The sequence below is a fragment of the Gallus gallus genome, chromosome 19 (genome assembly GCF_016699485.2).
Source record: "Gallus gallus isolate bGalGal1 chromosome 19, bGalGal1.mat.broiler.GRCg7b, whole genome shotgun sequence".
Taxonomy (NCBI): domain Eukaryota; kingdom Metazoa; phylum Chordata; class Aves; order Galliformes; family Phasianidae; genus Gallus; species Gallus gallus.
In genome coordinates this window covers 6,251,403-6,279,348 of record NC_052550.1, presented here as the reverse complement: position 1 = coordinate 6,279,348, position 27,946 = coordinate 6,251,403, and the positions used below count along the sequence as shown (strand labels likewise).

The following is a 27,946-nucleotide window of genomic DNA, read 5'->3' as shown; positions in this document are numbered from 1 at the left end:
AAATCAGCTTCTTTGGGGAAGTTTCAGCCTCCAAGCAACAAAGGAAGGAGGAGCAGTGACTCTCCCCACCTTCCATCATGGCAAATCCGTCGCTAAGAGGGCAGGCACCACGGGGCAGACAAAACCTCTCAACTTGTGTCCCGTAGAAACACTGTTTATTCACCCCCTTTCGGTTACAGTTGGGCAGGAAGGAGCCCATATGGAGGAGGGTGCCACGCACTCTCAGCTGCTTCGGGTGCTCTCCACCATAGGAGCTCTTGCTGTGTTTCAGCCCACGTGGCTGTCCTGTGCTCGGTTAAGCTGCTGCTACCCGGGGCTTTGCTTTGCAGTCTGATTAAAAAAAAAACAACAAAAAACCCCACAAAAAACCAAAACAAACTAAATAAATATTGTTCCAAAAGAAGCCAGAGGAGAGCAAGCCTTTGGTACAACAGCTGCATTTCTCTCCAGCATGACCCCTAAGCCCCAGAGCTGCCATGCCATGGCTGCAGGGCGGTACAGACTTTGCAGAGCCTGCTACATGGGAGATCACGGAGCAAACAGCAACAGAAACCCTTTGAGAACTCTGGTTCACTCGTCACAACCCCTTTATGGGACTTTGCTTCGTGCTCCCTGGGTAAGGAGACTGTCAGGGCATGGGAGAGTCCAAACAGAACAGGCTCACTCCAGGCCAGTGGTCTGCAGATCCCGCTAGGTTTGCTTCCTCGTGGTCGCAGTGACAGCACTGCTGTGCGCACAGAAGGTCAGATTCATTCCATCTTGTAATACTCCACCCCAGCTTCCAAGTGGTGAACCAGGACCTGGAACGCAGAGGCCACTGCAGCTGTCCTTTCCTATGATATATTTATATATATATAGTATACATATTTAGACCAGCTCTGCCAAGTCTGTTCATTCACTCAGGTGCACGTCACCACGAGTCGTTTCCCACCATCTCACGATGTATAAAACAGGAGTTACTAAGGGAAGGGAAGTTGCGTTCAACTTTTGCTCTCCCTTCCCCTTCCTAGAGAAGGGAACGGAGGGTTGGGCTCAGGTCCAGCACGGCCTATCGGTCCATCTCATCGAGCAGCGGTGTGGCATCCCCGGCGATGGACATGGGTGTGCTCTCAATCATGGGGCTGGGAGATGGGCGAGGAGTCAACCTCTGCTTCTGTTTCCTCCGCTCAGCCTCCTTCTCCTGGAGCCACTGCTCGGCCATCTTCCCCCAGTCGATGGCAGCGTGACTGTTGGTCCTGTAATGACACAGGCAGGAGGTGAGATGTGCCACGGGCAAGCAAGACTTGGGCAGCTTTCCCTGCCCTCCCTCCCCACTGTCCCACAGGGGAGAATTCACGGCAACCCCACTGTAATGCTACCACGAAAGCAACCGATGCGTTACACAGACATGCATGCAACTCTTCCACTCACTTTGGCTGCTGCCTCTGCCTTGAACTGGACGAGGGCTGCGACTGTGTCTGGGACTGTGTGGACTGGGGTGTGGTGTTGGCCTGGAGCTGGTACTGGGGCGTTGTGATCGGCTGGCTGGGGGTCGTGTAGGAGTAACTGGGGGTCATCAGAGGGGTGGCCACCGGTTGCTGCGCTGGAGTCGTGAAGACCTGCAGGGAGTAGGTATTGTTAGAAGACAGAGGGAAACTGCTGGGCTGCGAGGCAGAGATCTGGCATGCTCTCCACTGCTCTGCTTGCTGGTGCATGTCCTTGCTGCATTCTCCTAGGCCTACTGGAGCCCCTTGTCTGAGCAAGGAGAGGTTCGCAGCGCTCACAGCCCAAGGAGAGAGGGGCTGCAGGGCAGAATGAGAAACACCCTGCTAAGCACAGGACATTTCTGGGTCCTGCTTGTTCCCCCAAGAGCCTCCAGTCATAAACCAGCCAGCCTTCCTCACCCATTCCACACAGGGTACGAAGGGACACTGAAACTAAGTAAAGGTGAGGACCACAAGAGAGATGGGCACAAGAGTTACTTGGATAAGCTAGCAGAAACAACATATCTCAGTGGGTGTGAAAAACAGACAGATATGCCTTGATTTTCTGCCACAGTGGGCTGCAGAGAAGACAGCTCCCTCTCAGATCCCAAGCTGGCTGGCTCAGTGTTTGCTCAACACTTAGTCTCTTTGCCTCCCGATGTTCACCTCCCTTCGAATTCTCTTAATACATTGGGTTATCCACAGTTGCTGTCTATCCCCAGCTCAACATTTCTGCCAAACTCCATGAAAGCCTCCCAGGGTGGTCCAAAAGAGGACCTCCATGCAAGCCTTGTCTTGCAGCACCTCTCTGTTAGATCTCTGTACTGGCAGGGTGTGTTTCCTGCACCTCAGTGCAGCTGGATTTTGCCTCAGGGTCAGCTGGGGAGCTGGCAACACGTGCTGGAGGAGGTAGGCACCAGAACGCATGAGGAAAGGCTTCAGCATGAGCTGAAAGTGTTCACCTTCATCTCACTCAATGCAAAGCCTGTGGGTGTTCAGTCAGGCTGAGGTGTTCGCCTGCCGGTGCAGCTCGGAGATTAGCACACTGAGCTGAAAAGCCCTGCAAACTCAGCACATAACTGCACAGCTAATCTCTTCCTCTGGCAGCTCAAGCTGTCTTTCCAGGGGCACAATCAGAAAGCTGCGTGCCCACACCGCTGGATCCCTTCTCTCTACCCTGCCACATTCCTCAGGAGCCAGATTTGCTATTTGCCTCAACTCCTTTCAAGGGCTTAAAAAGTGTACCTACGTGGTACGCACTGCTGCCACCTCCGCTGCCTCCGTAGCCATACTGACTGGATGCCCACTGTGCAGGTGTGGCATTTGGGTTCTGCCCCTGGCCTGTCACAGCAGCAATGGCACTGAACATCTGGGAAGTCATGTTCTGTGGTAGAGCGTTCACTGCACGGGTCAGGTCTGCAAGAAAGGACGTAATGTTAGACAGAGAAGAGTCTTGAGAATGACCTTGTGCCCCAATTCCTGCCAGAAAAGGCCTATACTAACCTGCCAGGTTAATGTTAGCTGGAGTAGCATTAATGGAGGCTGGAGTCCTGGTCCGACTGCTACTGCTGGGAGTAATACCTGTACAAAACACAATCCAGAACAGACGGATTCATTCTCCCAGAAGAACAGTTACTGGCCTGAAACTAAAGGTTAAAAATAAAGTAGAAACATTTGTCCTGGCAAGATCCTGCCTTACCAGGGCATGGTGTGGGCAGGATTGTATGGTGGGGAAAGCTAAGGGAGAGGAAAGGGACAATTCCAGCCTTTGCTGCATGGCCCACTTGGCTGAAAGAACAACTGTTAGGAGAGCTCCATGGAAGATAAAAACCTGAGCACTGCTTTGAAATATATAGAAAATGCTAAGACGTTTCAGGAGCAAAGAGCACACCATTGTCCTTTACTAACTGTCCCCTGCTACACGACGCCCATTAAACTAATAGCTGAAACATTCAGATTTTGGGGTGCTCACCTGGAACAGGGTCCTGATAATGATCCTTAAACCATCGGAAGAGTCCATTCACTGTAGGGAAGACCTGGCCCCGGTAGCGGAATCCTTCTGGTGTCACTGTCACATACTCTATTCTGTGAGGAGCAGTGAATGCAAGAGAGTACAGGAGATCACAGGCTGCTTCAGAGCCATACCAGCTTCCAGCCCCCTCAAACTAACAGGCCACAGCCAGAACAGGCATGGCCTACAAACTCAGGTGATGGCTGGACTGAAAATGAAGAGGCAGACCTAACCAAGATGTTCTCATTGCTTTCAAAGAAGTGCTCCAAAATAGCATGCCTTTCCTTGAAGGAAATCTAATCAGTCACTGCTTACACTCTACCCTAGTGACACCCCTTGAACAGGGCAGTACTGTTTGTGTCAGCCAGCTGGTTAGAAACGCAGGAGTTTCCTGGGTGAGACTGACCACTAGACATGAATCCTCTCCTGTCAGGAGGACATACTCTGGATAAAGGGAGGCCTGACTTATGAGGGATACTGACAGAACTAGAAGAGAAATCAGGGGTGTGGTACTGGCAGCATTCCAGCTGCTGGGCTTATCTCTCCTTTACCTTGGTTTGCCTCGAGGCTGATAACCCAAGAGGAATTTGCCAGGTAGATCTTTACAGGCACTAATAAAGTAGGGAATAAACGTTGGCTTCTCTTTCTTTGTCTTTATCAGCAGCTCTTCCAGCTTCTAAAGTGAGAGAGAGAGAAAAAAATGAGATGCTCAAGGAGAGCCTACGTTTTTAGCAACACATAGGACCTGCAGATATCTCCCTCCACGCTGCTGTCAAGCCCATTTTCTCCCCAGCTCTGACAAGGGCCACCAATTGCGCTGTTTCTGTGCACGGTTTTGAGTGCCCATACCACAGTAGGGAGGATTGCCAGGTATGTTACTAGCTCAGATCACAGATCTGCAGATAAACGTTCCTCTGCTACAGTTCTATCACCACTGGAAGGCATCTCTTAGAGAGTGATAGAGGGGAAAGAGCTAGAGAGGGACAGAACCTGACTCCTGTCTTTCTGAGAAGATGCAACAACAAATGTCACCAGGTCACAGAAAACCAATACTCTCCTTCCAGTGGTATTTGCTGGCAGGGCTGTGGCACAGTGTTGTAGCACACCACACTCCCACTGCAGGAACCCATCCTGACTCCGCTGCTTCCCCTCAGAGCCCTCCAAGACGTACAGCTGGAAAGTGACTGCCGAGCCCAAGGTGACAAGATCAGATCTCAGTCCAGCAGCAGCTCGTGCTAGACTAATGTTTAATATCTTGCCCTTCTATCATGCTCCTCTATCTTCCACGCAGGCTGAGACAGGCTCACCTTCTTGTCTCCACCGTTGCAATCCTGGTAGTATTTGTGATTCAACAGGTCTCTGGCAAAAGAAGCCATTGGCTGGACATAGCGAGCAACAATTTCATCCAAGTCTTCAAATTCCTTTGAACGAACACATTTAAGGAGGTATTTAGGGTGTGTGAGGAGGAACCCTGATTGTAATATAGAGCTATTAGTAAAATATTTTGCTCGGCAAGGCTGGATACACCTTGAGCTGAGAACTGTCTAAGAAAAACAGTAACTTCCAGCGATAGCCTGAAAGCAGCTGCAAGGAGAGGAAATAGTGCCAACCAGACCCTGACAAATAGGTACTTCTCCTCTCCCACCACGTGCTTCCCAGGTGAGTTCTGCAGGGCTCTTACCTCTGTGTTAATCCAAAGCGTAGAGCCCAGACTGAAGGCATTCTCCTTGCCCTCTTCTCGAACATCCACGTGCTGGTAAATCCCATCGTTCACCTTCCAGGTGACAGTGAGGTGGTTCTCCCCTTTGCTGCTTGGCCGAATAATCACGTCCCCTTGGTCCATGGTCTCCATCATCTTCTCAGCTTGCTTGAAGCTGATGTTGTGGAATGATGGGTGAGCAATTACTCTCTTGATGTATGCTACGGGACGAAGAAGATTGTTTAGTCTTCAAAGAGGATCTGCTTTATTGCTAGTATCCATCTTATCATGCTGCTTCTCCTGAAGCACTCTGGGAAGGCTGGTGTTACAGGGGGTGAGAAAAATGACAAACTCACTTGTCCGCTGCTGCTTTCTCTTCATGTCTTCCTCCTGTTTGTGATCTGCTGCCTCAGTGTCAAAGTCATAGTAGGTGTCTTTAGGCAGTTTCCACTCGTTGTTCTTATCCATCAGGTCTGAGGTCCTGCAGGTCAGATCTGCACTGAACTTCTCGATGTCAATCTTCATAATCCTGCAGTGAACAGTCATTCCCACCTACAGGAGAGATGCAGGTGCAGTGGATCAGCAGGTGTGGCTGATAAGCCAGGCACCCTGCACTACAGAGCAGTCTGTGCAGGTACGAGTTACTTCACATACTTCAGAATGATACCACTATTAAAAGTGATTGTTCCATATAAATAAAAATGACCCTGTTATGACCTGAACTGAAAAAAGAGATCAAAGGAATTTTTGCTAGCAGCTCTCCAGCATGCTTACTATCTGTGCTCTATACACACTGAAAACTGCTGCATTTGCTATTTTAGTTACATTTAACAATGGAACAGCAGATCTGGTTCACAATGCACAAGAAAGCAGTTAAGTTTGTTCAGAAACAGACTGGAAGGCACCCAAATGACTTCCCTACTTAAATAGGAAGCGGAAAATCCTACCACAAAAACTGCAATGTTTTAGTCCAGTTAACCATGCTGAAATTAACAGTAGCTCTTTAAAGAGCTGCTGAGAGACTTCTGCTTACAGCGTTATCCATCACCTGTATAGACTGTCAGGAGATCCCAGGAGACAGAAAAGATGTTAAAATTGAGGTTTAACACGTGATGAAAATACGAGATTCTGCTTCCTTCAGAAGCCCAGACCCTGTCCTGAACAAGGTCAGTACCTCTGATGACCTTCACAAATAAACTGCAGAAGAAAAAGCTACAAGAGAGGGAAGGAGACCCTCACATACCTAACAGCAGTTCTGTGAACCCTTTAAAAAGCCAGGAACAAAGGAGAGCTCTGCATTAGAATGCCTTCTGGTCTCCCAAACCCAGACTTTAGCCAGACTGTAATAAATCCTCATGCAGTACAACATGTTAACTGATTAACATGGTTCCCACCAGCTGCCAAGAGAGATTTGTACTGTGGACACTAATCAGAACCTGAACATGCTGCTGATCTAAAGTCCTTCAATGGAAATAAGGTTTGAAAATCCATTTAGGGAACAGTGTTATTAACCAAACTCTGAATCACTGCCATTGGCTCCATGCTCTTCCAGTTCTTGCTGGATACATGAAAATCCACCCTTTCCATACCTTCACCCTTTCTTCAGGCCGTTTGACCACCTTATCACTTAGAAATTTCGTTGGGATGAAGCCAGCAACACCATTATCCAGACGTGTCTTCACTCCGATGGCCTGACCTGGGCAGGAACCACTGTCGAAGTGATTCCAAACCTGGAGCAAGGCAAATGTAAAAGTCATTCAGCATGAAAACAAAATAAAGCAGGCAGCACACACTTGAACAAGTCTAAAAGCTGCATCAGCAAACTGGTGCACCCAGCACAGGTGCACGGAAGGGCACGAGACTTCAAAATGAAAGCTGCTCAGTAACACAGTCTTCCTACTTCAATTCTACTCAGCTTATAGGGCTTTGCAACCAGGAAGGACAGAACATTTTTAGACTCTTAACACAAGCCTGCAGCTAGAGCTGGTTTCTAATTAACACAGTAGGACTTTAAAGTCACCAATTACCAAAGCTGGAATTCAGCAGTGTTTAGAAGAAACCTAAAGTACATCTGCATTAAGCAGCAGGGAGCCCTGAAAAGTTCTTAAAATTGAGAGGGTGGCAGAACAAACTTCTGTTCTCTATGTCACGGGCAGCTTTATGTATTGCAAAGAAGCAGTCAGATTATCACCAAGACCATTTCACCCCTAGTCTAGTTCACTAAAATCCACAGTGTAGCCCTAAAGAACCTTTCAAATCCGCACTGAGACAATTAGTCAAAACCAAAACACTTTACATTTGTAATCAAAGGTCATGCTCAGGTTGAGGTCCTAGGGCACTGCAGATGCAATTTTGACTCTGATATCTTGTTTTCCAAGAGTCTTTGCCAACAGCATCTCTACAAAGTGTTCAAGTCTGGTAACAGACTCCCAACAAATGCCAGCACGAGAAGCAACCCCACCTCACTGAGCTCTGGGAAGTTATCCTGCTGACAGAAAGGACACTGCCAAAGGCCAGTTTCGTCGTTCCGTATTGCCTGGTCATAGCTTTCTCCTTGTGGCCGCCTGTGTGCTATCCCAGTCACGTTGCAGATGATCATTTTACCTGCAATGTGATGGGAGAGAAAAAGGAGAGAATGAAGAACTGAAAGGCAACTGCAGGGCCAGATACCTGTCTTGATCTAAGGCAGATATACATGAAAGTGTTAAGAGACTTCCCAGGTACTTGAAAAGCTGCTTCATACACAAGTAACATTAGCACTATCCCAATGTCACCCTTAACAACAACCTCTTGTTCCACCTCTACATATCTTAAGGAAACTTAGGATGACAGTAATCATCAGAGCTCTCTCTCTCTCTTAATGAACAGGGACATACCAATATAAAAAGTCTCTGGAGTTTCTTTGGTCAGCATATTGAAGACCTCTTCTGTATTTGGAGAACGGTATGGGGTCCTTAGGTCCTTGTACCTGCAGCTTAGTTCAGCTCGGATGTCATATAAAGTTATATGCTTGTCACCATAGCCCTGTGTAGTATTCAAAGGTTACAAAGCCATGACTTGCAAGAAGGACATGAATAGGGAATCCACTGTAAGTTATGGAAGAACTCAATGAACTTATCAGACACCAAAATAATAATAATAAAAAAAGTTTAACAGACTAATTACCATCTCCCTCCTCCCCCTGACCCAAGTACACTTTCTGCTCGCATTGACTACATGGCATTGTCAGACACAGAATACTTGTTAAGGCTATTTATACATTTTACAACAGTAGCAGCTAAGTGCTCAGCTCCTAAAATGGATAAAGGTCACCTGCTACAAAACCTAAGAAACTGAGGTGGACAACACAGCTGCCCCTCTGTTTCTCAGCACAGGGAGCCACCTAGTGTACCTGTCTTTCCAGTTCTTCAGCAAAGGCATCAAGGTCCAGGTCCTTCAGACGTTCAGGGTTTTCTAAGATCTCCTCTAGGGCTCCTGCAGGATTCGCATCCTCAGCTGACTCATCATATTCTAAGGCATCTACTGCCATTTTTCTTGCCCACTCATAGGTTTCGGGATGGACCCTGGAACCATCTAGGACTTCAATGTAGGAATCAGTACTGAAATAAAACCAAAGCCATGTTCAGATAAGGACTCCGCAGGGTTCCACAGCCAACTCCTTCAGCTCAATAACAAATCATGCTATTAACCACTACTGCTGGCTGTGTGGGTGTTCCACCATCACTGAGCCCAAAGAAAACTACTATTCTAGACAGGACACAGTTAATTCTTCATTATTGAATCAGGAGGATCTAAGGCAATATAGGACACGTTCCAGTCTGCAGCTCTTGCACTGCAGAGCCTGTTGGGCTTTCCGGATGTGTTATCACCGTTCTCCAAAGGCGCATCTCTTGTTCAGCTACCAGTAACCTCATGCTCTACAAATTTACCAGCTTCCTCTTAAACTGGTGGGAAAGTTGCTGATTTATACCTCAACTCTGAAACCATTGTTAGGACTAGTCAGAAACCAAAAGTACACACGGGTTTCCAGTGCACATGCATGATGACTATGGAAAGCAGGGAACAACTGTTCTTAGTCCAGTTCCTCTTGACCACAAAGGGTCTTTCACACCATAGCAAGCCATATAATTAACGTTCAAGAGCACATATTGCTGGACAGGTTTAGCTGCCCTTAGGAATCAGATTAACCACCAGCAATACCTGAACTTGGCCAGAGATCAGAGGGGCCACACAGAAATTCTTGGAAACATGGACTCCACACTCCAACACTGTTTCAGCCTGTCACTCTCTGATAACACCACACTCTGTTACGCACTGAATGCAACCCAATACCCACCTATCGCCCAGTGATGCTGTGTCAATTTTGATGAAGCCTGCACAGTTGATAAACACCTTGGGTCCCATGTGACACATTGTAACCAGCTGGGTCCTGTTCTCCAGACGTGTGTTGTTTTGTTTTAAGATCTGGAACAAGAAGGAACAGCGTAAACCTTCTGATTGGAACCCAAGGGGTTCCCAGGAAAAGCAGAGGACTTGCACTGTACAGCACAGCATTCAAATCATCTGACATAGCCATGCCTATCACAAATCATTAACTACTGCACCCTGCCCATGTCTTAGCGTCATATGGAAGGACGACACCACATGGAACAGCTCCAGCTCTCAGGAAAAGTGCTGGCTTTTTGCCTTCTGTTTTCTACAGCAGGGAGGCATCCCGATGCTCTAACAGTGTGTCAGTTCCTAGGAGCTCAGGAGCTGACTAGTACTGAGAGATCTGCTGAGTTGCGTGGGTCTGTGAAGGACGTAAGTCTGCACACAGCTTCAGGGTTTGGAGCAGTGAGATAACACATGAAAACATGTTGACAGAGCTGTCAGCTGCATCTGGCACAAACAACCCTGACTCAGATTGTAGCAACACTGCCATCAGGCCAACCTGAAAGCTATTAGGGATGCATTGTTTATGTAGGCAGTGACAGAAGCTTCCTTACCTTTAGCAGATGAGTGCCTTTGCGTGGTCCCAGGCCACACACATACTGCAGCAAAGCCTGGCTGTGAGGGTGAGCAATTGCTCGATTGACATCCACTCCCACTTCGTTCACTCGGTTTATGAATTCACAGTAGAGGGCATTCAGCAGATCCTCCTTCACCACATGCTCCTGACAGAAGGGAGAGGTGTTAGCCTCACAAGGGGATGTGTGCAATGCTCTGCCATAAGGAAGCTGGACCAAATGCAATAGAATGGCTCTCTGGTGCTGTACTGCACCTCAGAGTTACTCCCTGAGAAGAGCCTAAAGGCAGGGGGCAGATGTGCTAAAGAAGGCAGAAAAAAACCAAAGGTGCTGTGTAGCCTGAACACGGCCCAGAACAGACAGAACTTGCACCAGTTCAACTTGGAATTCCTTTCCTTGATAGCAAATAAGCCCAGGTCTTTCAAGCCACTTTGTTATGCAGAGATGGAACCCTCCCACCTAGAGATCCCATAAGGAAAATTTACCTGCAGAGGATGGAGTTTCAGACAAAGAATATCCTCATCAGAGCTGCAGACCTGGGCAAACTCTATGAGAGGGTCCTGAATGCGACGAGCAAGGGAAACTGCTTGACGTAACAAAGGTGGGTAATCCCGGAACTCATTCTGCAAGAGGACAGAAAATCACATTTTGTGGCATGCCAGGCAAAGACACATCAGACAAGGACAGGAACAAGGGAGGCATTTGTTGCTCAGTGCAGAGAGCAGAGATCAAAGGACCCCCAGGAAGCCTGCTGTGAATAAGAACAAAATGAGCCCATCCACTCAGCTGAAAAAGATTCATTTCAGACTACACCAACATCTAATTTGTGCATCTGCTAGTGCAGATTTCTTCAGAGAAGCTTAAACAATCTCTTTTGCCTCGACTTAAGGATCAGCATGTCACTTTCTCAATGGATCACACAAGGCAGTGTATGACACAAGGCAGGGCCAGTATAATAAGCAGAAGTTGAGACAGCCCAAATGAGCCAAAGGCTAAGAAGTGGCTAAAATAACAGAAGATTCACCTCAGATTTCTTGCTGTTCATGTAGAGGATGGCCAGTTCATTATCTACCAGCTCCACTCCAATTGAGGACAGCTGCTGCCCCTGATCCAGTTCATGAACAATCCTCTTTACATCCTCCATCAGCATCTGAGCATCCCTAGGGAGAAATGACCAAGGGTACTGAAGGGAGAACACAAAGCTGGGTCCTCAAACCACTTAAGGAGATAATGCCAATAGTTTGACACATTGCTAACCAAATAGGCTCCTAAAAGCAAAAGCAATGAAATCACAGGTCAACTAGAAATAGAATAGCAGAGAGCAAGTCTCGTAGCACTACATAGGTCAGTTAGGAAAGAAAATCATCCACAGCGAGGATTGATGATAGATCTTTCATCACCACAATGTTACAGCCACTACCCTTCCCTGCTGGAAATAGTGTTAACATGTCTAACTGTTGGTAGACAGCTCTTTGCTTCCAGAAGAAAGTAGGCAATTTTCTGGCTTACTTAAAGCTGCATTCCATGTTAGCTTTCCACCTGAAGCAAGACAGACCCAGTATGCTAAGAATCTAGTAAGGATGCCCAATGCTATTTACTACATGCTCAAAACTTGGGGAGGGGTACCATCAGTCCCTCCTCCCACTAACTGTCCAAGCAATGAAATGTAGGGAAGAATAGGGAAAACACTGCAGAGAGACATGTAAGTGGAAGGAACACAAAGATCTGCTATCTGACCTGTTCTCGCCTGCAATTGTGACCACATGAGGCTTCTTGTTCAAAAGGAATTTCTTCAAGGTTTCAATATCCTGTGCCTGGAAAGAAAAGTGAGACAGGTCAGAGCAGAAAAGCTAGAGGGTTTCTGTACCGAATCAGCTGCCAGTTCTGGCTTCGCGTTTTGCAGGGAAAATCCAGAATAACTGCAGGGTGGAAGAAAGGCAGAATTCTTGCACATAAGAGTGACAAGGCCTATGTTGACTTCAGGCTGACTATTCCTCTCCAGCCCGCAGTGCATCACTTGGTACCAAAAGCAACCTGTGGGCATTGGTCTCAAGATAATAGCTGTGCCGAGGCTCACCTTCTTTTCCCTCTCTTCCTCACGCCAGGCATTCCTTCTCTTCGTGAAATGTGGCAGTCGGAGGAAGTCTGTAACCTCACCCTCTCCATTAACGAGGGCACAAAACACAGGGTGGTCCCTGAAACACAGAGATCACTCACACATGGGGGACTTCTCAAGCTGAACATATATCTTGAGCCAATTCCATTCCTCTTACCTGGCTGAGGAAAATGCAATGCCTAGCACCCGAATTCCTTTCCCTTGGTTTTCATCCATGAAATCATCATCTTCCTCCACTTGCTGATCAGGACGGTATGAAGCTACTTTCAGCCAGTTGTACAGCTTGCGGCTGCAAGCCTAGTAAGAAGGGAGGAAAGAGAGGAGTGAGAAAATCCAGTGCAGGAGCTTTGGCACAGCCCTACTCCAAAGTGTAGGTCAGGGTCTGCTCAAGGCAGAAGGACAGTATACTCTGTCAGAATCAGGACTAGGTCTCCCGCATCACAAAGCCTATCTTCCCTCCCTCTGAAGCATCTGCTTTTCTCTCTAATGTTAGAGGAGAACCTGACTCAGATCCCTCGCTGTCCCCTTCTCCTTCCCAAGTGCCTTTACGTGGCCTGTCAGCAGCTGCCTTCAGCATGCTGCAGGACTGCTAGCATCTATAAACTTAGCTCTGTCTCACATGCATCCATACCCCATCTCACCTTGAGGACATACTCCTTGGCCTCCACCAACAGCTTGTTCTTCAGCTCTTTAGCCATCTGCACATAGAGGAACTGGTTGAGGGATCGCTCAATGGCCATGGTACGCTGCCGATTCCATTCCTGCACCTGGTGGCTGAACTCATCCCGATAATAGAACTGTTTGATTTCCTCAAAGTATGTCTGGTCACTACCATAACTGAAAAAAACAAGAGAAGGAGAAACAGATAATCATGACATCCAGAAGCAGTTTGGGTTACAGAGGAGCTCCAACAGCACAGCAGTACTGGACGAATAAGCTTTGCCAAGACACAACCACTGAGAACTCACCCCTCCACTCCTTTCATGTCTATGCTGATGTCTATAGTCAGCAGTGCCTCCTCCTCCGCCAGGCTCATTTTCAGGAACTGGTCGTCTCGCAGCTCCTTCACAGGCTTGTTCTTCAAGTATTTAAAGGAATAGGCATAGTGGGCTTCATCAATATCCTGGGAGAGAGAAAAGACTATCAGCATGCATACAGGCATCCACAAAGAGAGACCCTACTGTACACTGTAGTAGACAATGTTTTTTATTCAGTACTCTCTCACTCCTATCTATGCCTGCCAGTTTGCATTTCCTCCCCCAGCAGGACACAGTGGAATTCATTCCCAGTCCCAGAAAAAACAGAGACTGTTCTAACAATTGAAGGCACCGTCTCAACAGCAAGAATCAGGTCCAGTGAAATGCTGAAACTGAAAACACAGCCTGCTGCTGAGCTTGCCTCTGCAACAGCCCAACTCACATGCTGCTTTAAGATTCACTCAGAGTTGCCATTGACATGGGAGAAGTTTTCAGACGCAAAGCAAGTATCTGTACGTGATTTAGATCCCTCCCCAAGATGAATCACAGAGTCAGATCTCCCTTCCTTACCTTCTTCCCCTTTTTGGTTGGTGAAATGTTGATTTTAGCTCTTTCTTGGAAAGTCTGTCTCAGGACCTGCCTGACCAAAGGCTCTCTGGCTATCTGCAATGCTACCATGTACCGTGCTCCTTCCAGAACAGCTTCTGGGCTTGGGAATTGACTAAAAACAAACAAACAAAAAAGGCAATACAGAGTCCTGAGATGTGAGAACACAACCAGATCCCCTCCCCTGCCACATCTGCAGGACTTCAGTGAGGATCCCCACACACTGACCTACACACATAGTCCTTGGCCAGCTCCAGGGGCTCTGCAGGGAACTGCTCTGTCTCGTGACGTTGGTAACTGTCTCGGAGATTCTCTCCAAACTGCTCAGGTGTCAGACCAAACTTTTTAGCCAGGCCATCTATGGGGAAAACAAACAAACAAAACATAGAATTAAAAAACAAAAATCACACAAATGATGAGAAGGGTACTGTAGCTTACACTGAGCTCAACTATCAGCCCTTGACCTAAAGGTAAGCCACACAACCCAGAATTGCATGCAGGCTAGGCCACAGCACACTGCAAGCTCAGTGTGACAGAGCAAAGCTCTTACCCAGCCCAGCTGTTTGACAGATGGTGTACATATCCCGACGGGAAGCCTGCTTCAGCTCAGGCCCCTTCTGCTCATCATCTTCTGCATCCTCCCCTTCACCTACAGGAAGCACATGTTTAGCAAGGCATCCAGTCACCTGCAGTATATCAGCAGCACAATAAAGGGGACAAACACAAACTACATTGTGCAATACAGTCCTTAAACCACACGAAAACAAGAAAGCTCACAGCAGCCTTAAAATTATTTATAATACCCTGATCATGAAGGGAAATACTCAGTTCCCTGGAAAAATAACAGCCTGTGTGGCAAATTCTACACGTTTTTAGAGATGCCTGGAAGACCTGGAACTAACCTGAGACAGAAGAGAGCAGCAGAGATAGTCTGGGCACACACCTAGGCTTTTCAACAAACTTTCTTACTACTGTTTTGAACCAGGATTTTGAACCAGCCCAGCACTATGAGACTTATCAAGCTTGAAGACAAACCTTCCTCCTCTTCACCATCTTCTCGGATACGTTTTTGCTTCTTTCGAGCAGCCTTTGCAGCATTCTGCATCTTGGGGATGTCTCGCCCATAGTAGAGCAGGAAGTGATTATACACATCTTTCAGCTCATCCATGGACTGCACGTCCTTCAGCCTAGAATGTGCAAAGCCAGCACGTTACATCCTGCTTTCAGTTGAGCTGTGCTCAGAGCGCTCAAGGAACCTGGTCAGGCAGATGGAGCACTTGGGTGCTCTTGTGAAAGAGTTTTAAACATTTCTTGTTACTGGCTTTGTAGTGAGTTTAAAGTCAATGATCTGCTCTCTGGCCTGCAGTACAATACAGACCCTAAGTTATGTTGGAATGAATACAAAAAAAGTCATGACACTATACCTTTCCATGTCAGTAGTGTCAAGAGCCCTTATTCCATCAGCCAAAGGCTTGTCTGGATCAGCAGAGATCTGCTCATACTGGTAGGCCTGCATCTTCTCAAACAGACGTGTCAGGTTTTGCTTGCGGATCTTCAGCTGGGTCCACTAACACAAAAACAGAAATTTCCAGTGAAATGTAACGTAGCTGTGTGCTACATCTGCCTTCTCTCTTCTCAATAAGGGGCTCCTAAAGAGGCACTCTCAGGATCCCAGATCGTCATATAAAAATAATAATCAACATCTTCAGCTACAGTCATGCTCAGATGTGATGAATCTGTGGCGGGTTTTGTCTCAGAGACAAATTATGTTAACAGAAAATAAAGGTTTGAATCTACCTAATAGTAGAAAAGGAATGGTTACTCCTTATAGGAAACGTCACTATACAAAAGTATCAGTCTAGGTGGGAAGATATGGTAAATACCAACAGGATAATAAGCACTGAAAACACTCCTCACCTTCTCATCCCACTGCCAGACACTCCACAGGTCATTGATGTGCAGCTCTGGTTCTACATACTCCTTTCTGTAGAAGGCGATGAATGGGACCTAGGCCAGAAATGAGACTCATCAACACTAAGTGAAAGGAGACTGGGCTACCCCTGGCAGCCACACGTCCAGAGATTACTCCTGTCCATGTAGGAGAACAAATTGATGGGGCAGCAGTGTGGGAGATGTGCTGAATCATGATGCTGCTCCTCAGACTATTCCAATAAATAATACATCACATACACCAAAGAGATTCCGTGAAATCAAGTAACACCTCTCATATAAACATCTTTATGGATGATACACATTTAATGGAACAAACGAGGCTCAAGAGACTCTGGAATTTCTCCATCTAATTTATCAGTTTGACCAGGGCAATGGCAGCCTCATCAAACAGATGTTAAAACCTCTACTGTCACAGCTCATGAGATGAGCTACACTTTCCAGTGAAGCACCATTTTTCATTAGGAGAGGCAATCAGGTAGGCCATCGCAGTCTTCTTTGTTACACTAAATACCCCCAGCAGTCCCTCTACCAATCCCACCTGTATAAAGAAACTTCATTTCAAAAACAAAGCTGAGTTACAAAGTACCTCAAAATGTTGATTTCTCATGAAATTCAGGGCTTCTTTAATCTTCTGGATGGTGCTGGGGCCTTTGCGGCTGAAGCTGCTGCTGGTTTGTCCACGATCAAGGTAGTCAGAACTTTCCTAAAAGGATAAACAACACATTATGTTGATTGTACCCCTGAGCTCCCCCACTAAAAGAACAGCCCAGGCTAAAGGTGGGAAACGGTGACCCTTTTGTTAGCTGGGGATGTAAGCTTAGCTTCACGCTGCAATTTCAGATCACAGAAAAGCCTGATTGGCTTAAAGTAGTAGCATCTGGCCAATGTAACTAATGGCTAAAAGCAGATCACAGCTAATATTAGTTTATCCCTAGGTACACAGTGGCTCAGAGATCTGTCTTTCTTGACAGTAATTCTTGCAACCTCTCCGTTCTGGTTTGTTTGGTTTTTTTTTTTTGTCCTGTTCTATGGATGTGAAAATGAAGATGTGTGTGACCCATTAAAAACCAGAAAGAAAGTTACATTGGGCACCACATTTTTCTGTGTAGACTCTTACAATAACATCCCCAGGTTGGAAATCTGCAGCACCTTCAAGTCACCAGTTCTCTTAGGACAGAAGTCCCAGGCACAGTCCTTTACCTGCAAGGAGATGGTGGGTGTTGCAAATGCATTCCTGTAAATCCAGTCAGCTTCTTCCTCCAGCTCATCATCTTCAGCACTTTTTACAGGGATGGATCGCAACTGTAGAAAGACAACAGGAATAACAGCACATAAAGCAGCTCCAAATGCTTTCTGGGCATTTAGACCCAATCATTTCTCTTTTGAGGGGGATGTTCTAGCCATCATCTGTGAAGATGACAAAAATCCAAACAGAAGACTTTACACACAGCACTCTCTTTCACTGTATACACTGGCATAGGATAAAGGCCCTTTCAAAAGCCAGCAGTCTCAACATTACCTTTCACAAAGGTGATTAACAAGCCTCTGTGCACAGAGGTACCAACATTTTCTAAAGGGAGATCACAGTGCACTGACTCTTTGGGAAAATCCGAATATGGGGTGAAATTATGACAAAAAATGTGACACCAGAATGATTCCTAGCAGCACAAACAGGACTTTGCTCTGACAGGAGTGGAAGTCCCAATCACATGAATTAGAGTGGGTTATAGAAACACCTTGCATGGAACAGCTGCATTGGCTGGTATAGCTGTATGCCAGAAAACCCCAGAAAGCCTTCTCTGGTGCTGCAGTTTCACTCCTGTTAGGCAAAGGTACAACTCACGGGATTGCTAACGGCACCCAGCACAAAGGGTATCTCAGAAGAGCACAAGCCCTGCCCCACTTCCAGCAGTGCAACACTGTCACCCAGTGGCCAAAGTCAAACTATGACCAGTGCTAAAACCCCTTTGGATTTACAGTCACAACAATTCAGCTTCATTGTTACATTTGACCACATTCAGTTACATTTGAGGGGTGGGATCAGAAAAGAGGGAAATAAGATGCCCAAATCCACCCAGAAGCCCGGTGAGAAAGTTGGCCGGCAAGCCCCAGGCCTGCTGTACTTGTTGGGAGCTGAAATGCTTTGTCTGCATGCTGACACTCTTCACTCTCACCTGGAATCTCTCGGGCATGTCTGTCATTCGGATCTCATTGTCCTGATCTGTTAGGTGACTGCTCTCCAGCTCACTGGGCTCATACATCTCAAAGATGCTACGCCGACTGACACGCTTCTTGGCAGTCTTTTTGGGTCGGACGCGGGTCTCTCCTTCAGCTTCTTCATCCTCGTATTCATATTCCTCCTCCATTTCCTCATCATACTCATTATACTTCTCAAACTCATCGTAGTCAAAGTCCACACCAAAGATTTCCTGGGCTTCCTGCAAAGCACTGGAATGCAAAAACAATTCTTCAGCCCCATTATGCAGTTCAAAAAATACTGTTCTGACCACAACACCTATGCCTAAACTTTATTTTTGCACCTAGGTTAAAAAATTGTGGATAGGTACACAACTGTTTGAGCTTTAAATGCAAATATTTCTCTTAAGGGACTACTTTTAGTACTCATAAAAAAAGATCCAGGGAAAAGGAAGAAGGCAGACATTTACAAAGCCACAGACTTAAAGCCCCATCTTTACATTTAACAGGTTCCTCTGGGGAACAAGACCAGCCACTTCCAAGCACAATCACACTGCAGTTGCAAAAATCAAGTAATCTGAGCACTGGTTTTGAGGCTCCAGGCCAATTTACAATCAATACTTACGCATCAGTGTATCCAGGGAGCTTCTTTCGCCATTTTGGCTTCTTCAGAGGTTGTCCGTCATCATCCACAATGAAGTCATCGATGTCTGGACACAGAGAACCATTTTAACAGTCAGGACACTCACACATTCAGCCAGTAACTGACAAACTTCAGCTCAGCCAGTGCAGTTGGTGCAATTGCACCACAGACTTAAGTGGCTGCTGGCCTGCACAGCTACCCACAGAATCTCCTGCACCAACCTCAGGTATTCCAGAAGTCTGAACCACAATAACAAGCTAGAACTAACTTTTAAAAACTGGAAAAGCTATCTAGCAGCAGTATGCAGCTTGGTGCACAGAAAATGCAGTAAAAAAAAAAGTCCTGCTGCATTAAATGCTAGACAGAAATCATTTTTGCAACTCTTTCAGCACAGTGTTAGCAAAGATGATGGGCTAATGCTCAAGAGTAGAACTAGGACAGGTGCACTGTGCTACCAGGTGCTAAACAGAATGTCCACTAACATCTTTTGAAGCATTTTCCCTTTGAAGGAAGTTTAAAGTAAACACCGAACACAGCAGTGTATGCAATATGCTTCTGTTCGTCTAAACTGTTTTGTCCAAACTAATCTTCTAACTTTTAATTCTAAAGACTGTACTATTTAGACCAACAAAACCTGGACCACAGTAAGGCTACAGATTTTGGTTAACTATAGCTCAGGGAAAGCCTTACTTGGTTCCAATGCTTTTATCCTATGACAAGCTTTGGACCATCCATACTCACCAGATTCATCTTCTTCCTCCTCCTCTTCCTCTTCTGGTGGTGCAACAGGAGCTTCAACAGCTTCTCCTCCCTCCTCGCCTTCACCGTCCTGAAAGATTTCTTCAGCAATGGCTTCCTTCTCATGTTCTTCCTTACCATAGTCTTCCTCTTCGTCATCCTCATCATCAGACATTTTCCGCACACGTCTGAATTTTTGCTGCAAGCAAAAAAGCTTGTTAGTGCACCTAAGTCCTGGCACAGACACACAAGCTTTCTGTTGTCTCTTCTGGGTTAGAACTGCACTTTCTCTGTTTCCCAGGTGATAACTGGAAAGAGCGGGACAGAGCCTAGCACAGGCAAGGAGGGACAAAGAATCACTCAGCTCCAAGAGAGTCACAATGCTCATCTGGCACAGCATGCCACACAACATAGCTGCCTGCTGAGGACCATGCAGGAAGTGTCCTGCATACTCTAGGACTCAGGGGGAGATCGTGCTTCTTTCAAGCACTCAGCTCTTCCTTTTCAAGGGGCCAGAAGAAGGCAGAGGTACCGCACCAGGCAGGAGCCAAGCATCTCTGCTAAGATGCACCACACCATTAGCAACAGCATGGAAACACAACTCACTCTTTTAACTTTAACACCCAAGTTCTCTTCAATGAGGTCAAAATCATCGTCCTCCAGGCGGTCATCAAAAGCTAATAGAAGAAAGCAGTAACAAGTTACATTCTCCCTTTACTCGCCTAGGAATGGACAAACCAGTGAGAGGGTACAGCTTACGCAGGCTACACAGACCCCAGTGGCAGAGGGAGAGTTACGCTGTGGCCTGCTATAAACAATCACCCCAAAACTTACTGCGCTTTCTCTTTTTGTGGCCAACATCATCCTCAGAGTCCCCAGAGTCACTGGCTTCTTCCTCCTCTTCCTCTTCCTCATCGTCATCATCGTTAATGAATCCTTTCAGGTTCCCTTGCTCATCTTGATCATCAAGATTCTCCTCCTCTTCTTCCTCATCTGGGGTGGAGAGCAACAAGCATTCAACATTTATGCAGTGTTTATCTGCCAAGTCACCTTTTCAGCTTTATATAAACATCTTCCTTCACACTACCCACGCAGAGAGTCTTAACACTTTTACTGACACAGAACCCAGGCAGCTGCTCATGCCAAAGCCCCTTTTCTTGTCTTGTCTCATGCCCTCTCTGCAGAGGGAACAGGTGGAGTGGTCACACCAGGAGAATTCCTATTCTTTTACTGTCTACTATCAGACCGTGTGCCTGAAAGTCCTGTGGGGATGAAGGAGTCTATTTTCCATTGCCAAACATAAAATCCATCTCAGCATTCTGAGGAAAGAAAGCACTTAAACAGCTGAGAATATTGACTACAGATGGTCACACTATTACTGCACAGTTATTGCTCCATCTGCAGCAACGTGATGCAAAACAGCAGCAAGGCACACAGACAGCTCAGCAAAGCCAGAGCAGACAGGTACACTCACCATCCTCATCTTCCTCTACAAATTTCTTGGTCACTCTGGGAACAACCTCCCCATCTTGGTTGTACTCCTCCTCTGACTCCTCTGCTTCACTTTCTACGAAGTCAGACATGGCTGTGGCGTCTCACACAGGAACTGAGGAGAGAGAACACATCCATCACATCAGCTGAGGGAGGGGAACACAAGCACTTCCCCCTGCTGGGTTTTGGAGAGAAGACAGCTAAGGCAAAAGGGTTCAAATTATCTGTCCAGGCCCTGAATTACCCAGAGCCCCCCTTGCCTGCACATCCCTGTCATCAGAGATTAGGCAAGCGAAGGCAGCAGCCAGGGGCTGCTGGCGCCTGTCAGGCTGTGTCTCAGTGAGCAGAACACGACTGTCACGGCAGCACTCACTGCACAGCTGAGCTCCAGCTGAAACAGCACACAGAGCCAAAGCCCTTCATCCCATCCATACCCTCACGCCTGGCCAGGACAACAGCCCTATACCATCACCAATGCAGCGCTGTGTCAGAGATCCATACATCTGGTGCACAAACACAGCAACTTCAAAAAAAAGAACAAAAAAAAAACCAACAGGGATTTTCTTCTCAGATCAATTAAAAAAAAAAAAAAGCAGATCTTGGAGAATCTTTTAAGTCTTAAAACTTGAATAGCTCCAAAGGAATGTGTTGGCCCTATCTCTCTAAAGGAAGCCCACAACAAAGACAAGGGAAAGACCTCAGTTGCAAGCAGATAGCAGCTTGTATTCCTTGGCTCAGGGCTCTGTGGCTGTAGCCAACACCTATTTATGATGCTCCAGACAGGGAGAAGCCGCAGCAAGCCAAGGCTGCTGCTCTGCACCAGACAGGACATCACCACCCTGGCAGAGCACGCAGGTACAGCATGATCCCCACCCTCAGAAGGGCACTGCAGATGTCACACACTCCAGCATCCTCCTCTGTAGTAACACTTCAGAGGGCAGTACTGATGCCAGGTAATTTCAGAGAAAATGCCTCTGATGAACTGCACGCATTGGAGAACAGGAGTTGCTTTGTTTGCCAGCTTCAGTATGAGCATTATGTCAGTTCCACACTTCCTCACCCATTCTTCTGTACCCACCAGGGTGTATTAACACAAACATCACTGCAGACCAAGCTGCTTTTTCTACAGCGTTTCCACTTGTACAGCAAGGAAAAAAAAACCTTCATCACAGTGCTACGTGCAATTTTACTACTCTCTGCTAGCAAAACATTTCACTTGCAGTTCCAACTTTCCTCCTCACCGCTTGTTCTACCATTTCCTGGTAATTTCAGTTCACGTCAAATGAAATTTGTTTGGAGGCAGGGAACAGCTATGACTTCGGAAGCCCATCTCATGTAATGACCCAGCTGAGCAGGTTTCACACAAGCCAGCCGCCCACGACACAGGGAGCTTTCAGCTCTGCTGAATTCCACCCCAGGACAGGGGAGATGTCACTTAGCACAGCAAATGGAAGTGAGGGCAGCTATTACCATGGAGATGCTGAATCAGATATGTACTAATGATGCCTCTTCCACCCTCCCTTTGAGAGAGGCATTCATCTGAAATAACACAGAAGACAGGCAGAGACCTTTTCCCACACGGGTGGAGGTAAAGATACGGACTTCAGACCAGCACTGCTGTTCAGAGGGCTCAGTTTGTCTGGCTCTAGGGATCCGTCCTCACTGAGGCTTTCCAGGCTGTATCAGGCACTGGATTTATCCTCAGAGCATCCCAGCAGCACCACTGTTCCTGTAACATCCCCAGGAGAGAGTGGGAGATTGCTGTACTATGGGAGCAAATGCTAAATTACACAAGAACACTAAAAAGGCAGGGAAACAGCACCCAGACCTGCATGTTTACCCGTGCAAGAGCAGACAGGCTTCTGTGGGTGATTGGCTTTACCTCAGAATACCTCATGGCCAACAGACACTGACCAAGATGGACCAGGGTCAAGGGCAGCACAGTGATGGCAGCAGGAGTGAACACAGAGATGTCCTGAGTGGTGCTGGGCCTGTGTGCTTACCTGACCTCTGCTTCAGAGCAGGGGTTCCAGCACTTTGCTCAGCTCAAGGGCACAATGGCAAATTTCCAGAGTCTATAAGCTGCTTTTAACTGGAGTGACACAGAGCAGATAGCTCTCTACTGTCAATAGAGTGACCAGAGATCAGATCAGCAGGGCTGGGCACTGAAGGTACCACTATGCTTTGGTAAGGAAACGATGAACCTGAGCAAGCTGCAAACCAGATGTTCAAGCACCTGCAGAGCCTCGGCCACACATCCAGATACCTGCTGGCTGCTCAGGACTGCAACCAGAAGATTGCAGTGCTGGAGGCAGGTACAGTACACGATACACAAGCAAAAGTTAATTCATTAAATTTAGAAATAGAAATACACAGTGAGTACCTGCAAAATATCAGAATAGATGACAGTGAGCACTCCTGTGCCTTGCCATGGCAGCACTGAGCCAAGGCAGCGACAGAACTAGCATCAGGAATGGCCCACAGAAGCCCCACAGCCATAGCAGATGTGGGATGAGGGAAATAGGAAGCATCCCAGTGGTACCTGCAGAACCACAGAGCAGTCTCTCATGGTGAGACATGTTTATTATTCAGCAGACCCAAGTGGACCCTGTTTCCCACCAGGATATCAGTGTCAAGGCAGAAAACAAGAAAAACTTGCTAACTTAGGCTCAGGCCAGAGCTGCTGCGTGCACATTTCACAACAGAAGCAACAACCCTGACTGCTCTCCATCCTTCATGGGGTCAACTACATTAGGCTCCCAGCCCACACCAATACTATTTCAAGATGGTTTTTTGGACAGGGATTGGTTTAATCTCTGCCACTTTGTGGTTCAACTCACAGCTCACTTAGGATCCTTTTGTTAAACACCTCTGCCAAAGTCACCACCGAACAGTTTTGTCCGGCTCTCATGCCTGCACTTCAAAGACAAAATGGGTGAATTGGAGAGGATTCAGAAAGCTCTGTGAGAATATGAAAGCTTGAAAACATGACTCAGAATTAAAACATAGTGCCTAGGGAAGCCCAATCCATTCATTTTGTCAATGAGATGCTCATTTGGGAAAAACCCAAACCAATTGCAAAGGTGACAAACATATTGAATGCATATGTTAAATAAAAATGCCACATTTGAGCCTGAATGTGTGGATTTAATAGCAATCTCTAAGCGATGGCCTCCAGTCTGTGTCTCACCACAAAATGCAGATGATCGTATCACCATCTTTAATTTGAAACTTATAAGCCCACGAGAGCATCCCTGTGAAGCACTAAGGCACTCACACCACAGCAAAGCACAACCACAAGCTCCCCATCAGCTGCAAGCTTCTCCTGAGAGCCACTCCTTGCTGCAAGCACAGACTTCTACAGGGCCTGCCAGCCCTGGTACGGCACCAGTAACACGTAATGTATTTAGGATTCACAGCTGTTTTATAAATTATTGAGGTCAGAAGCTAAACCAGATGTTCCCCCCTCTCAATGGTAGGTGTGCAGTGGAGCAAAACAAGGCATTGCAGTGCGGCGTTTGGTGACTGGAGATCAGCAATGCTGTGACAGAGGAAGGTCGGGTGAGGCACTGCAGCTCAGGCAGTTCTTGTACCTGCTTTGTGAGTCTTACTGCTCCCTGCCAGTCCCACCTCCCTGGTGCTATTGTGCTGCAGAACATCCTGTGGCAATGCGTGCCACAGTCTAATAGTATGTTGTGTGAAAAAGCACTTCCGCCTGTTTATTTTAGACCTGCTGCGTCATAATTTCCTCTAAGAAATAGAAAACTGATGTTCCCTGCTTGCTTTCTCTGACCTCCCCACGACTTCACACACACCTGTCTTGCATTTCCCATCTGCATGTGTCCCCCTGGGGTGAGGAAACATGGGCTGAGCTCCCCCCTGCATGGTGGGTGAACCAGAGCTGCCTGCAGCACCCAGCACACGAGCTGCCAGTGGTTTGTGCAGCAGCATGACAAAGCTTTCAGCTTTGTCCTGTGTGCCTTTTAAGCAATTCCAAAATATCCATTTTAGACCCTGGTGTGGTACTGAAGCACTGTTTTAGGAGAAGCCACTGCTGAGACATTCCCAGCTCCTTCCTCAGCAGCGGTAACTGATGCCAAGTCAATCGCTGCAGTATTTGGAGCCTTCATTAAATCCACTGCCACCATGTGAGCACCCAGAAGCACCTGGGCTCTCTGCATCCTCCCACAGCCGTGTTTAGCCATCCTACATCAGCACCAAAATTCAGCACTTCCTTTCCTTCTCCATAACACCACGTCCAGAAAGAGGAACAGATGACTGAACCTCCACAATAACCACTCCCCACTGGGAGCACCACGCTCCCCTTATCCTTCAATGTGTCACTTTTTCACTGATGATTAACCTCACGGAGGGCCTGCCCAGGCTGCTGCCCAACAGCCTGTTTTGGAGGGGGGGAAGGGGGGCTGTGTCAGACACTGATAACCAAACAGAGCACTCCATCAGCACAGGACCCGCTTCTGAAGGCCAAGGGTGACCAGGAACCAAAGAAGAGCACAATAAACCTGTAAGAGATTGAGATCCTCTCCCCCCCAACCGGCAAGGAAGCACGGCCATGCTCTCCTCTGCCCCCCCTCCCTCAATCACCACGTTTCAGCACAGTCCCAGGAGAAGGCCTTGCCACACCTCTCCGCCCCACAGCCGCCACCGTGGGTCGTTTGGGGACCACGGGCTGTGTGGAGAGCCCCCCCACGCCACAGCCAGCCCACAGCCATGTCCAGCACACAGCCGGAGCCCCGCAGCGCTGGGGCGGCTCTGCCTTCACCTCATAACCGAGGACGAGGCGTGAAGGCCCAACCGCACCCCCCACTCTCCCCACCCGCTGCTCCCCCCCGCCCCACAGCGGCCTCCCAGCCACAGGCAGGACCCGGAGGAAGCTTCGGAGCCCGGCAACCTGCTGGCCGGAGCCCCCCGGGCCGTCCCCGGCTCCCCCCCGCCGCTCAGCCCGGCGCGGCCTTACCCGAGGCGCTGAGGGAAAATGGAGGCCTCAGCGGCGGCGGTGGAGGCGAACGAGGAGGGTGGGGGGGAGGGGGGGGCGGAGCAGACGAGCTGCGATCTCCGGACGGGCAGAGCGGCGCCACTTCCGCTTCCGGTGGCGGCCGTCGCGGGGATGCGGCGGGGTCCGGTGCCGGTGGTGGCCTTCGTGCTGGCGCTGGGCGCGGCGGCGCGGGGTGGTGGCTCCGGGCCCGTGACGTGCGGTTCGGTGGTGAAGCTGCTCAACGTGCGGCACAACGTTCGGCTGCACTCGCACGATGTGCGCTACGGCTCCGGTAATGGCTTTCGTCTCCCCCCCCACCCCCCTCGGTGTACCGGGGCCTTGTTGCGGGGCCTGGGCCTGACCGCCGTTCTTCTCTCCCGCAGGCAGCGGGCAGCAGTCGGTGACCGGGGTGTCGGCGGCGGATGATGGGAACAGCTACTGGAGGGTGCGAGGCCGCACGGCCGCTGTGTGCGAGCGGGGCCAGCCGGTGCGCTGCGGGCAGGCCATCCGCCTCACGCACCTGGGCACCGGCCGCAACCTGCACAGCCACCACTTCGTCTCCCCACTCTCTGGCAACCAGGTACCCACACGGCCCGGTGCCCCGGGAGCGGCCCTCGTGTGCCATACCCTATCCGGGCACCTCTTGTGTCCTGGGTCCAGCTCCTGTCTCCAGGCTCAGCCTGTTCTCCCGTCCCTGCCAGGTCTCCCAGGCCATACTGAGACCCTGCTGGGTACTCCAGTCCCTGCCGGGTCTCTCTTGTTTCTATCAGGTCCCTACTGGGTTTTCCACAGTCCCTACCAGGCCCATACTGGGTCCCCCAGGCTCTATGGTGTCCCGCTTGTTGCCATCTGCTCTCTCAAGCTCCTACCACCCCCACCTAGTCCCCCAACCAACCCCCATTTGTCCCCCCAAGACCTTCTCAGACCTAGAAGGTTGGCAGATCCCTGTCATCCCCACCTTGTCCCCCAGCCTGTTTTTCCCAGTCCTCATTCCCATCCTGTCCCCATCTTGGCCCCTAGGGCCAGCCACGTATTCTGCCTTCCCCATGTCATGTCATCACCCATGCAAGGTCAGCATCCTCCGGAAGCCCTGTGGCACCTTTGGGACACCTGCATAGCTCTGGATTAATGAGATTGCTAATGAATCAGCACCCAAAACTTGCAGCCTGTAAATCTGAACGCCTCCAGAGAGCTGTCCCTTCCCTGTCCCTCTGACATCCCTGGTGATACAAAGACCCGAGCCCTAAAACTGAGCTTTTTTTTTCCTCCAGGAGGTGAGCGCCTTTGGGGAGGATGGCGAGGGCGACTACCTGGACGACTGGACTGTGCTGTGCAGTGGGACCTACTGGGCACGGGACAGTGAGGTGCGCTTCCAACACGCCTCCACCGACGTCTTCCTCTCAGTGACGGGCGAGCAGTATGGGCGGCCCATCAACGGGCAGAGGGAGGTGCACGGCATGGCCACCTCCAGCCAGAATAACTACTGGAAGGTGATGGAAGGCATCTTCATGCAGCCCGGAGAGATGTTCAAAGCTGAACAGCACCACGTGGAGTTGTGACAGACGGACTGATGCGTTCGGGGCGGCTCAGCGCGGGGACGGCCCCTGTCCATATGTGGTTGTGACGCGCACTGGGAAGTGGAGCCCAACATCCTGAATTCAACACAAAGCTGATCCTGGTGTGCTGAATTTGACACAAAATAGAACTTGGTGTTTGGGATCCAATGCAAAGCAGATCCCAGCGTCCCAAATCCAACACAAAGCTGATCCCAAATCCAACACAAAGCTGATCCCAAAATCCTGAATCCAGTACGCAGCTGATCCCAACGTACCAAATCCAACATAAAGCTGATCCCAGAATTCTAAATCCAACACCAAAGCTGATTCCAATGTCCTAAATGCAATATTAAACAGATTTCACTCTCCCAGATCCAGCACAAGGTCAACCCCGAAGCCCAGCTCAGACAGGAAGCAGAGCTCAGTGCCCCAAATCCAACAGGAGTCAGCTCACAGAGCCCCAGACACAAGCACCCAAAATCCAACTCAAAG

At 48.5% G+C, this 27,946-nt stretch overlaps 2 protein-coding genes across 3 annotated transcripts; one reads left to right on the top strand and one right to left on the bottom strand.

Moving 5' to 3' along the window:
* Positions 1 to 141: 141 nt before the first annotated feature.
* SUPT6H (SPT6 homolog, histone chaperone) lies at positions 142 to 25,940 on the bottom strand. The gene is made up of 37 exons (XM_015296076.4): positions 25,881 to 25,940; positions 20,886 to 21,017; positions 20,246 to 20,404; positions 20,018 to 20,088; positions 19,415 to 19,610; positions 18,656 to 18,740; positions 18,009 to 18,282; positions 17,035 to 17,136; positions 16,421 to 16,537; positions 15,799 to 15,888; positions 15,306 to 15,448; positions 14,917 to 15,068; positions 14,432 to 14,530; positions 14,110 to 14,239; positions 13,846 to 13,996; positions 13,267 to 13,421; positions 12,940 to 13,135; positions 12,456 to 12,595; positions 12,260 to 12,377; positions 11,920 to 11,996; positions 11,207 to 11,342; positions 10,668 to 10,805; positions 10,162 to 10,329; positions 9,510 to 9,637; positions 8,565 to 8,772; positions 8,050 to 8,197; positions 7,635 to 7,777; positions 6,763 to 6,903; positions 5,530 to 5,725; positions 5,156 to 5,394; positions 4,782 to 4,895; positions 4,026 to 4,150; positions 3,436 to 3,548; positions 2,967 to 3,044; positions 2,713 to 2,879; positions 1,411 to 1,598; positions 142 to 1,235 (listed from the first exon to the last, which is right to left on the bottom strand). Exons 2-37 carry the CDS (start codon positions 20,992 to 20,994, stop codon positions 1,049 to 1,051), a joined length of 5,181 nt encoding a protein of 1,726 aa, XP_015151562.2. The 5' UTR covers positions 20,995 to 21,017; positions 25,881 to 25,940; the 3' UTR covers positions 142 to 1,048.
* Positions 25,321 to 27,566, top strand: SDF2 (stromal cell derived factor 2). Of its 2 annotated transcripts, none has more exons than XM_046902693.1 (3): positions 25,321 to 26,190; positions 26,286 to 26,478; positions 27,170 to 27,566. In XM_046902693.1, the coding sequence occupies exons 1-3, from the start codon at positions 25,634 to 25,636 to the stop codon at positions 27,455 to 27,457; spliced, it is 1,038 nt and encodes a 345-aa protein (XP_046758649.1). In that variant the 5' UTR covers positions 25,321 to 25,633; the 3' UTR covers positions 27,458 to 27,566. The 2 variants fall into 2 exon arrangements, with proteins under 2 accessions (XP_046758649.1, XP_003642473.3); XM_003642425.6 differs by having other exon boundaries at positions 25,899 to 26,190; positions 26,282 to 26,478.
* Positions 27,567 to 27,946: the final 380 nt, after the last annotated feature.